Source organism: Diceros bicornis, chromosome 33 (assembly GCF_020826845.1).
Source record: "Diceros bicornis minor isolate mBicDic1 chromosome 33, mDicBic1.mat.cur, whole genome shotgun sequence".
Lineage (NCBI taxonomy): Eukaryota > Metazoa > Chordata > Mammalia > Perissodactyla > Rhinocerotidae > Diceros > Diceros bicornis.
In genome coordinates, this window is record NC_080772.1 from 14,621,867 (window position 1) to 14,634,208 (window position 12,342).

General features: G+C 40.4%; 1 protein-coding gene across 3 annotated transcripts in view; it reads right to left on the reverse strand.

Moving 5' to 3' along the window:
- The window catches only part of ASPH (aspartate beta-hydroxylase), a 216,116-nt gene that overhangs the window by 112,836 nt on the left and 90,938 nt on the right, over positions 1–12,342 (reverse strand). For all 3 annotated transcript variants that reach the window (XM_058528764.1, XM_058528762.1, XM_058528763.1), the window contains one exon: positions 3,543–3,584. In XM_058528764.1, coding sequence (XP_058384747.1) covers positions 3,543–3,584 — 42 coding nt within the window. The remainder of the gene's footprint in view (positions 1–3,542; positions 3,585–12,342) is intronic.

Sequence of the window (12,342 nt, forward strand, 5' to 3'; positions counted from 1 at the left end):
GGTAAGTCTGGCCCCAAAGAGCAGCCTCGTGGTCTCTGCCTTGAAGCCACGTCGTGAAATGCTCACTAGTCCCAGGCAAACTGAGTGATGTGGGTCACTTTAGTGAGTTTTTTGTAAATCTAAATTTATTCAATGTAAAAAACGGTCCTTTATTCTTAAATTATGCATGTCTTACTTTTGGGCTAAAAATACCTTTGCTTTTACAACTGATCATGATAGTACACGTGGATCTTTTAAAAGTCTTGCTTTAACAAAATTAAAAATTGGCCCATCTACATTAGATCTCCAAATCAACCAATTCAATTGCTAATCAAAAGCAACACGAAATCCAGATATTTCGATAATAATAGTAGTAGACTGAAGTTTGGATAATAATAATAGTAGCAGAGTGCATTTATTATTTACAAATACTATTTTCATTTTATCCTTCTGCTATGAAATACACCCTGTAAGGCATACAAATCATTATCCTCATTTCTGGACAAAGATACTGAAGGTTAAAATGTTTTTAAATAAAGGTTTTCTCCTCCTTGTTAGTTGTGTTCCAAATAGTGTGGGTATGATGATTCTACGTGTCCACTGAGCTGAGACACATTAAGTCACAGAGGAGACCACATAACCATCTGGTTTCTTTAGGGATGACAACAGCAGAGTCTTTTTACCCCAGGGTCCCCAAAGTTTTGGGTCTCCCATAGATTTCCCATGGTTTTTGGTCCCCCAAGCCTTCCATCCTAGGAGTTCTATCTGGATCTGGGTCTTATTGCTACACTTTGGGTCTTATAGAGCCTTTAATGTCTGTTCATATTAATGCTTAGTAATTAAAAAATAATAGAGATTCATTCAGCAAAACTTACTGAGTACCTACTATGTTCCAGGCACAGGAAATGCAGCAGTGAGCCACAGACAAAAATGTGTCCTCATGGAAACATGATTCCAGTAAGAGGTTCAGACAATCAACATAAAGAATTAAACTATCAAATATAATCACATAGTGATAAGTGCTATGCAGATGGGTAGGGAGGCTCACTAGGAGGGTAAAGTTGAGCAAAGACTAAAGGAACAAGCCATGTGGACTTGTGGGGGAGAACCTCCAGCCAGGAAGGAATGACCAGTGCAAAGGCCCTGAGTCTTGTGCTTGGCAGGGGAGCCAGCGTAGCCGCAAGAGAGTGAGCCAAGGCGAGAGAGAGTCATAGGGCATGAGGTTGGGAAAGAAACCCACAGAAAAGGGAGAAGGGAGAACAGACGGTGTGAAGCCTTGCAAACCACTGCAAAGGACTTTGCTTTACTTGCAGGAAGATATGAAGACGCTGGAGGCATCTGAGCAACATGATATGACTTAGGTTTAAAAGGGTCACTGTGGCTGCTGTAATGAAAAAGATCAGAGAGACAAAGGTGGAAGGAGGAAGACGAGTTAGGTGGCAACTGGAATAACCCAGGCAAGAGACGGTGGTGGCTGGGACCTGGGTGGTAGTGGGTGAAGGTGGCAGGAAGTAGTTAAATTCTGGATGTGTTCTAAAGAGAGGACTGACAGGATTTGCTGACGGAATGACAGGGAGGCATGAAAGAGAAGATTCACGGGAGGAGTGGGTTTCGAGGGGGGAGGGTTGGGAGTTCAGTTTTACATCTGTTAAACTTGAAGTGATTATTAGACACCCAATTAAGGTCATCAGGTAGACAGCTGGCCGTCCCAGTCTGGAGTTCAAGGAAGAGACCCAGGCTGCAGGTAGATGTAGTAATATCATAGAGAGAGATTTAAAGCCATGAGATTAGACAAGACCAAGGGAGTGTGTGTGGAGAGAGAAAAGCTCTGAGGACTGAGTCGTAGGGCTGGCTCTCCACTGTGTGATGGTCAGGGAGATGAGGACCATTCACCAGAGAGGCTGAGAAAAAACAAACAACAAAGAGCAGGAGAAAAACCAAGAGAATGTGGTTTTTCCACTTTCCGCCAAGTGGCGGAAGTGTCTTGGAGGAGAGAAGCGATTCGTTTCATCAAAAGCTGCTGACATCCTCCCCTCTGCTGTTTTTTCTCCTTGGTCCTTATCATTATCTAACAGAGTATGTCAGGAATGTACTTGAAGGTTGAGGAGGTAGGGCAGCATGGAGAGCTTGAGTGAGTCTGATGACTGAGTGAAACCCCAGTCATCTATACATAAAAGTCAACCGACAGTTTCCAATATTGAAGAGAAACTTGCAGAATTAAGTTATTTAGAAATGTGTAGGTAAGTACTAGAAGAAACAGCTAAAAGAAAGTTGGGAAAGGGACTCATGGATGGGGAGAAGGAGGATAAAAGACTACTGTTTTTCTTTGTAAGTCACAACTTTTAAAACTATATCTCTATAGGGTCAGCCCCATGGCGTAGTGGTTGAGTGTGCACGCTCCGCTACTGGCGGCCCGGGTTCGGATCTCAGGCGCGCACCGACGCACCGCTTCTCTGGCCATGCTGAGGCTGCGTCCCACATACAGCAACTAGAAGGATGTGCAACTATGACATACCTATCTACTGGGGCTTTAGGGGGAAAAAAAATTATTAAAAAAGAAAAACCCATATCTCTATATTACTTCGATAAAAAATTAAAAACAAGTCAGAAAAAAAAGTGCGTGAGCTAGATGTCTAGTTCCCAGCCTAAGGGCTATGAAATTGCAGCAGAGGCCAGCAGGTCCCCATGCTCAAGTTATTATTTCCATCCTGAGAAAGATCTTGTACCTTCTGTGTACTGTATCTTTTCAATGTAGACACTGTTTTCATCACCACACATTAAAGGCATTCCTGAAACTGTAATAACGTTTAATCATTGAAGATTTTATTACTCAATTGGTACTAAAAGTATAATCACTACTCTATGATCATCCATATAATTTCTTAACTTAAAAACAGCTCCTCACTCTAAGTTTAGGAAGCTTTGTGACAGTTGAACTAAAATTCTACTGGGTTATTAAATTGATTAGAATGCCTTGGTAACAAACTCTTGGAAGGCAGAGATGATCCTTTCTATATGGACGTAACTTTGTTTCTTCCCAACGATTCAGAGTTCCTTGAAAAAAGACACCATGTTCTAGTAATCTTTGGATCCCTATACCTAGCACAGTTGTCAACACAGGTGACAATAAAGAATATTTAACATTTCCTAAGTGCTTGCCCTGTGCTCAACACAGCTTTAAGCACTTTACATATATTTTCACTTAACTACTATTGTGGAATCTATAGTCTTATGGTTTCTGAAGTTGGTACTAATATTATTATTATTATTATTATTAATATTAATAGGAAACTGAGGCACAGAGGTTAAGTAATTCTCCAGGACACACATATAAGGAATGGCAAAACTAGGATTAGAAGTCAGGCACTCTCTCTCCAGAGCCTTAGATCTTAATGGTTATGTAGAATATTAATAAATGTTGGTTGATAAAGTCCTTGAAATAATAAATCCAGTAGCAATTTATTTTACCTAGTGATATAAAATAAAACCATCATGTTATTCATGGATGGTATGATGACTTTTTCATATGTATATTTGAAAGGCTGTTTATTTGATGATCTCACCTTTTCCTTTTTGCTCTGGATCATCTGTTTTTCTATTTGTTTCTGAAAAGGAAAGACAAAACAAAATAAATACTGTGCAAGTCACCACTCAATATCTCAAAATACAGGACTATATTTAAATGAATTCAAATAAATATAATTTAAGAAAAATATTTCTGGGCCAACAATTCAATTTTCCTAAATCCTGAATTCTTCACACATGAAATTTGTTATAAAATATTAAGAATAGACTCATTTGAATTACTTGTAAAAGTCACTAAGCAGTAACTAGGCATCAGGTGCCAGACTAAGCATTCCTCGTCTATAAGAGAGCTGGCATGGGTCGTCTCCATCAACTCCAAGTGCTCTATGGATCCAAAGGGAAACTGGGGTAGGGAGAAGGCCTCATCAAAGCTTATTCGATATTTTTATTGTTCTCTAAAAGCATAAGACTACTTTATAATAGGCACTGTGTGCTTTAAAAGAATGACGTCACACTACTGAGAACATTAGTCTCACTCCTCTAAGGACCTCACACATACACAGCTGACCTATGGGGCAGGGGGGATGCCTGCACTGAGCCCAGGTGTCCTACAGCTCACTTGCTGAAGAATCAAGATGAACCCGAGAGCCCACCTGTGTCAGCCTCTCATTAAGTGAATCATAGTGTCTCTTCCACAAATGGGGCTACAGAGCACAGTGAAACCCACCAAGATCCTGGACCAGCCAAAGAACATCCGCCCCCACAGGCAAAACAGCAGCATCTGACCTGACCATGTGTTTATAACCTCTGCATTTATAACCTCACATCTGGCCTATTGTTTAATATAGATTAGGATCTAGCTACTTTTCAAGGTAGACCAGTTGATTATAGTCCCAGTAGGTACTTATCTAGTCCTTGGGTATTTCCAGGAACACGTGTGTACGCATATGTGTTGGCGTGGGGATGGGGCAGAGTTTGGGAGACTGATGAAAATCACAGACTCCGTCCTTTTCCCACAGTAGACGTGAGAGTGTGTGGGTGCAGTGCAGGGAGGGATCAGGGATGCAATCACGGATCACTTGATTTGTTGGTCCCAGTTTCCCACATTCATTCATATAAAACATTTCACTTTTTGGGGGTGAGAGTAAATCTGAGGGAGACTTCTGATGCAAGGAAGGAATTTTGATAGGTTGAGTATTTTTCTCCTTTGAGACCCCAGGGGAGAGGAAGGGAATTAACTTCGAAGCTACAGTGTGCCAGGCTTAGTGCTGAGCACGTCACACACGTCTCCCATCTCTGACACCCTACGGGGAAGGTCTGTCTTCCTCTTGTGCAGAGGAGGAAGCCGAGGCTGAGAAAGTAGGGTGCCCAAAGTTATCAAGGTCAGCAGTTTACATCCTTCCAGAGCATATGATCTTTCCACTGTGCCATTCACTTCCTTTCTTGAAACAGAAAGAATAGAGAAGTGCAGCTCTTCACTTTTGCAAAGTGTAGGTTTTACACAGTTGACTGCCATACACTTTCTGGCCAGCACTGCAGGAGATATGTAGGAGGTATATATATATATGTATATATACTTCTAGATCTCTGTTGAATGTTTTAGAATTCCTGATCTTATTAACTATAATCTCCTTGTCATAAAGTTAGGCAGTGCATTATTTAATAGAATGTACTGTCATAGGCATCAAGGACACAGGATTGAAGAAGATCGTCAAAAATCTCAAGGAGCTCTCTTTCTAGCAGTGTCAGTAATGCCTGCAGGCAGGCTGTGAGACTCCACATCCTCTAGTTAACCCTTTACCTGGCCCACATTAGTGTCATTTGAAAAATCAAGCACAAAATGCAAGTTTCTATCCTGACTAGAGAAAACAGGCGGATGCGGATCATGAAGAGTTTAGGGCTCTCCACAGATCTTCCCGCCTCTGGGGGGGACATAGGAAAGGAGGAGTGGTTTGAATTGGTCACATTTTAAAAGGCGTGGGAGGGCCCTGGCCAGGCACGCTCCCAGGAACAACAGCCATCCTCTTTTGTCCTCCTCCAGTGCAGGACCTAGGATGCAATCGCGAGGCCAATCATTCCCAGCCCTGGGGCAAAGACTGTCTCTAGTGTCCCCTCTGTCCCTCACCTCACAGGGACATGCTGAGATCTGAGACTCCTGTTTGGGTATGGGAAAACACACAACAGGCATTTTAGCTTCTCTGGTTTTCAGTGCTTAAATTTAGCTTAAGTAAAGGAGTTTTCTAAGAGCTCTAGCTTACCTCACTAGCATTCTGCACAGCTAATAACCAAGTGTTACTTCGCTTTACTTTACTCTCTGCACACATGCTTCCCTGGGAGACCCCATATGGACCTCGATGCGTGGGGGGGGGGGGAATGCCTTATTGCTCTAAGCACTTAACGCAGATTATCCCATTTAACTCTCTCAACCCTGGGAGGTGGTTTTAATTTTACAGATAAGGAAACTAAGGCTTAGAGAGGCTAAGGAATCTTGCCGAGGGTTACAGAACACACAAGACTGATTTAGAAGGCCATACTCTATAACAATACTACTTTAATCATACTCTGTATATTCCAATAACGAGCACTTCATCAGTTAAAGAGAGCTATATGCTCAGCCCAACCCTGAAAATTACAAAAGTGCAAGCTCACTTGTCACTCATATTTAGTGTTTAAACACCTATCCCAAGAAGGAAAGATGTTACACATTCTCTAACTGTAATAACATTATTTTTTTCCCTTTCAACATTATTTTATCAGAATAAGGAAAACTTTACTAAAAAGAATGGGATCTTAATCTTTTAAAAACTGTCATAGCACCATTAAAAAAAATCACTTGTGGATTCAAATATCCTGAACTCCATTACGTTCCCGCTACTGTGCTAATCCGCCTACTCGGCAGTTCTTGTTGGATCCACTGCACGTCCAAAGCTAATTTCCATCCAGGCCCATCTGTCCTTCTGAGTCCCTCATTTTACCAGCATCTGTTTACTCCCCAAAACCCAGTCCTGGGCTCCCTGACCGCCCACACTACCCAGTCTTGGAGTCCCATCTTTCCTGTCTGTCTCTCTCTCTCCTAGCACTTCCTGAAGTCAGGCCCTCTCACCATCACCTGGACTATTACTAGCTAATTTCCTAACTGCTCTCCCGCCTGCTCTTCGGCCTCCCTCCAATTGTTTACACCTGGTGCCCATGTGCTCATTCTAGAATACCATGAATGACCTCAGGCCAGCAGGTGTTTCAATCTCTCTGACCCTCAGTTTCCTCATCTGCAAGCAGGAATAATGCCCATCTGCTGGGAAAACTCATCTCCCTAACACACACGGAGCACTTAGAAGAGGAAGTGTAGTCAGTGAAAGTGGGTCGACTTACCCTTAAAGTCTGTGTCCTATTGTTTCTTCTGGGCATGTTGGAGGAGAAAACAACACTTTCTAGAACCCCAGAAGCTTCTTCCCTACCTGTCTAGCTCTCCTTGTCTGTCCAGAGAATGAAGATCGGAAGAAAGAGAACCTTCTGTACCCTTTTCTGCCCTTCCACCCACTCGGACTCTTTAGTCATCTCAACCAGGATGAAGTTACAATCCTCCCAGCACGACGGTCTTGGAGGATCAGAAGGGTATGGCGGAGTAGGGGAGGCCTCACCAGGGAATTATCAAAACTTCTAGGTGCTGGACCAAAACCTACAAAGGATGGATGCAGGGGCTATTTCATTTTAATCCTGCCCCCAGAAATGTAGCATACTAGTAAATGTTAAACAAAATAAATAAACATTACCTATTAGAAATAGGTGAAGAAAGGCATTGAAGGTACTCCTTTGTGATTTTAGTCATCAAAAACGCCATAATATTCTAAAATACTAGTAAGTATGAAGTGAACTGATTTTTTTATATAACAAAAAATATATACTTCAAAATAATGACAATATAGAGAAGAATTCTGCATTTTATTGCACTCAAGTAACATTAAACAGAAGACATTTAACATTATTTTTAGAAAATCCACTCATGTTGCCCAGCTTGGCATAGATTTGTAAAGACAAGGCTCATTAAGTCAGATATTTGGAATTAAAAAGTATTTGAAGTTGACCACAGCATCATGAATCCTCAATTTCCAGAGTTCTAGAGATGATTATATACAAAAACCCAGTAAAATCTATTTTACTCATTTATCAGTTCTATGTCACGCCTAAGTTTCCCTAAAAAAATATGGCTTTATAAAAAGTAGTGTTCTATAATTCACAATATGAGTTAAGAGGTTTATTAGACTTTGAGTAGCAACTCTGTATTACCCATATCACAGCTTTAGAAAATTATTGCTTTTCTTACTAACTTATTATTTTGGTTTCACTACACATTGGGTCAGCATGCATAACTCACTACATTGCAACTGTGATCTATAGTGATAAAAATATAAAATCTCTCTGTTTTTAACCCTAAAAGCAGGAAAAACGTCACTTTATCTTAAAACAACGTTAACATAATCAAGAGCTACCCCTGACACGTAAATGAAACCACTTCTTATGGCTTCTTTACAGCTCATGGTCCTTTCAAAACGACATTGTAGCTAGCTTCTTTTCTAACAAATGAATATTTTCATCACAGCAACTATTTCTGAGCCACAAATAAACCACATTAAAAATAGAAGAAACTCTTCAGTGTAGAAAGAAAAAGGCTCATATGTTGTGAAATAGCAGCAGGCACCTGGCTCTGTGAGCACTTGTCACACATCCTGAATCAACCCAGCAGGAGGCAATACCAACTTATTCACTAAGAGCACTGTGCCGCCTTTAGTGTTGTGGGGACATTACGTAATCAGCCAAAGGCAGAACAATCTTTAAGTGATACACTAGTAATTGATATAGATTTTCTAAAACTTAACCAAATGCCGACTGGACTATAGCTATTACATGATCAATCAAAGTGCCAAAAAGCGTTTTTGCAGGATATAGAAGGCCATTCTGTTTCCCTATATCCTAACAAGGAATTTTAGTTTTTCCCTCTATTAACCATGATAATTTAAAACTTTCATTCAAATATTAAATTTTTCTAATTAACAAGCTAAAAGCTATAGGAATGTCAAATTTTGAGTTTTACCCTGAATACTCGAAACACAGAACTTTTTTATAAGGATATCAGTGCAGATGTATACAACTCAAATCTTCACAGCTAATGACAACCTCTGTTAGTGTTTCCAAGAACGCTAACGCAAGGTACTCCTCACGGCTTTAAATCACGTTTACCGCAGGTTACACAGTCAGTCCAACACGGTTAGTGGTAATTACTAATAATATATATTAAAACCCTGCCAAGACAATTGCTGCTACATCATCAATATAATTATTGTCTGAAAAACACACATAAATGCAAGACTAAAAGCTGTGTCATGAAAAGAAAATGAAAAGAAACCCAATGGATCCACTAACGCTATCAGAAAAGGACATGCAGGAATGTAATATTACAGGTAATTTTTGTCTCTAAAAAAAATACACTAAAATGCCAGTGGACTATGATTCATTCAAAACATCTTTAGTGTTCATTCCCAAAGATCTTGATCTGCTCAGTAATTGCTTCACAAGATCTATCACAGCCATCTTTTGGAGCGTATGGTTAGGCTGGTCCTCCTGTGGTAGTAGGGGCAGTCTTTCTGATGCTTTAAGTATCTGCAAAAATAAGGGGAAATCTAAATTAAAGGACTAACTAGACATAGACTGTGAAATTGCTTCATTTTCATTATACTTTTTAAAAAACCCACCCACAGAAGTAAATGCTTTTTTGTGTGTTGTTGTTAAGGGCAACTTGATAACAGAGTGATTAACTACCTAGAGAAGTTCCTGGGGATTACTTGCAAAGCTGCTGATGAAAATCTGAGGTTCCTTTGAGCATCTGAGAACTAAAACTGAACTTAAGAACTTCAATCTTTTGATAACTATAAAGCATTAAACTTCTTTCTCCCATCAATGTTTTCACTGTATTGAAAAAAAACGTAAGAGAAAAAAAAAATCTAGTATGGCATTTGAAAAACAAATATAGGAAAGATTTTCAAGGAGCAACTGGATACTGTAAGCTGCAGTTAAAATATATTAATTTAATAATCTTTTATCAATTTTTAATGTTATTGACAATATAAATGACTAGCAAAAAAAGTATACAGTATCTTAAAAGAAGTAAAATTCATTCCAGTCCAACTTTTTACGAATACTTTCTCATTCCAAACTTTAGTATCTGATTTATTTTACCATCACAGACAGCATTGGATCTATATTAGAGTAGAAAAGAAGCTATTGCACATAAAGGCCCAGCCAAATTTTGATATAATTTCTAAAGCTGGATTATGACCCTTCCTCCTTTCCTTTTCTTTCTTTCCTTCCTTCCTTTCTTTCTTCCTTTCTTCCCTTCTTCTCTCCCTCTTTCCTTCCTTCCTATCTATCCATCTATCTACAATAAGCATGTGTGCATGTGTGTGTGTAACCAGAAATTTTTATATAAGCAGAATTATTTGGTGTTAATGTGAAGTAACTGGAAATTATATGTATACTTTTATATATCCAACAGAAATGAGTTTATGTTCACCAAAAGACATGTACAAGAATATTCACAGCAGCTTTTTTCATAATAGCCAAAAACTACAAACATTCACTACAGCCATCAACATACAACAGAATTTTTAAAAAGGAATATGTTTATAGTAAAGAGCAACGAATAAGACCAATTACTATACATAACAAAGTAGATGAAACTCACAGACACAATGTTGAGCAACAGAAACCAGTCACAAGAAAAGTATACATTTATTTGTGTGTGTGTTTCTTGTAGTTCTATTTAATTGAATTCAAAAGTAGGCCAGCCAATCTATGATGATCCAGGTTAGAACAGTAGTTACTTTTGGTGAGGTGTCACTGAGAGGGAAGATGGAGAGACTCCTGGGGTGCTAGAAGAACTCTGAGTAGCAGGTACAAGTTCATCAAACTGTGCACGCAACATCGGAGCACCTCCCTGCATGTAAATTATACCTCAATAGAAAAAGTTATTAAAAATGAGTTTGATTTTAGCTTCTCTTAGAATTTAACAATTACTCAGACTTTGAGAGGAATGAGCATTTCTGTAACTTGGCAATCAAAAATACCGAGACTATGGGAAGTTGTTCCAAGTAAAATGGGTACTGATAAAAACGCAAATAAACTAAAAGCTCATTTTCAACTTTGAACAACTCAAATATATGCTCCTAAATATTTTAAAGTCTCCACTCAGAAGTGGTTCACCAAGTTGCAAACCCAACACCTCCGAAATCAGGTCCCATCTCTGCTACTCTCCGTTTTTTCCTGCCTTCTGTACCTCCTCTGAGGTTCCATGATTCATTCAAGTCAAAAACAGGAATCATCCTTGACTCCAGCCCCTCCATCAGCCCCCTCTCCCGTCTAATGATTTCCAACTCCAATTTCCACAAAGTCGCTCCCTCCCTGCCTCCCTCCCTCCCTCCACCACAGTCCACACTCCCCCCATTACCATCTTAGATAATACACCTGCCCCTCACTAGTCTCCACCTCCTTGCAGAACGGCTCTACGAATCTGGATTTGATCATGTGACTCCTCTACTTGGAATTTTTCGGTGGCTTCCTGTCACTTTTAGGGCCAGATTCAAATCTTTAAACATCATATATGGGACATTCCAAGAAGTGACGCCTGCCTACTTCTCCACCCTGTCTTCTGACACCTTCATGTGGCACACTATCCTGGTCTTTGTTCTGTAAGCACTTGCATCCCCTGCTCCCCGCCTGCCAGCTCCTGTTGCTTCCGGCAGCACCTCAAACCTCAGCTCTAGCACAACAACACGTGGCAGGCCTTACCTCACCCTCCGCACCCTCGCCCCCCGAAGCTGGAATAGTTAGCCCTCCTTCTGCGGGGGCCCTGCATACCGCTCTGAGAAGTTAAGGACTGCAGTGGCTGTTTTACTCAGCAGTATGCCCACAGGACTGTGAACCACTACGAGATGGGCCTATATCGTCGATCGTGTATCTTCACGGCCCAGAGCAGAGCCTGTACCTCAGCAGTTGCTCGATATGTATTTCTTGAATAAATAAATGATCAAATCAATAACAATATGCGTATTAGGCACTTATTAACATCAGCTAAGACCTCTAGGGCTGCCAGCCGAAAGCTGGGTATGGGCCTTACTGATCATGTCAGAAGATGCTGGTGACAGGGGAGCCATGAGTGAAAGTTCTGCACAGATGTAATGGGGTGAGACCACCACCACTGCTAGAATATTCCACAATGGAGTGAGTTACTAATGTTATCTCCATTTTCAGAGAGACAAGGCAGCAGAATCACCCAGAAACACGGATGCTCACATAACTCCATTTTGAATAACATGATTATCATCACAAAACATAAAATTAACTTTTTTTTCTGGCATAGTATGACAGAAAAATTGTTAATGGAAACAGTTAGCCAAATGGCCTTAAAGTACTATTTGGCAGGAAATTTGACTCTGATGAATTTCCTAAGCAATTTCTTCAAAAATCATTCAATTTGTGCTATGTATATTTATGCTGTCATACTGCTAGAAATACGCAGTACGATTTCAAGTAAAAATATGAGTTTGAGAGAATGGTGAAAACCCACTAAAGGAGCAGGGATTCCAAAATCAATTTTTTAAAACAAATGATTTACTGTGGGGCCAGCCCAGTGGCGTAGCGGTTAAGTGTGCACGCTCTGCTGAGGCGGCCAGGGGTTTGCAGGTTCGGATCCCGGGCGCGCACAGAGGCACCACTTGTCAAGCCATGCTGTGGCGGCGTCCCATATAAAGTGGAGGAAGATAGCCACGGATGTTAGCCCAGGGCCAA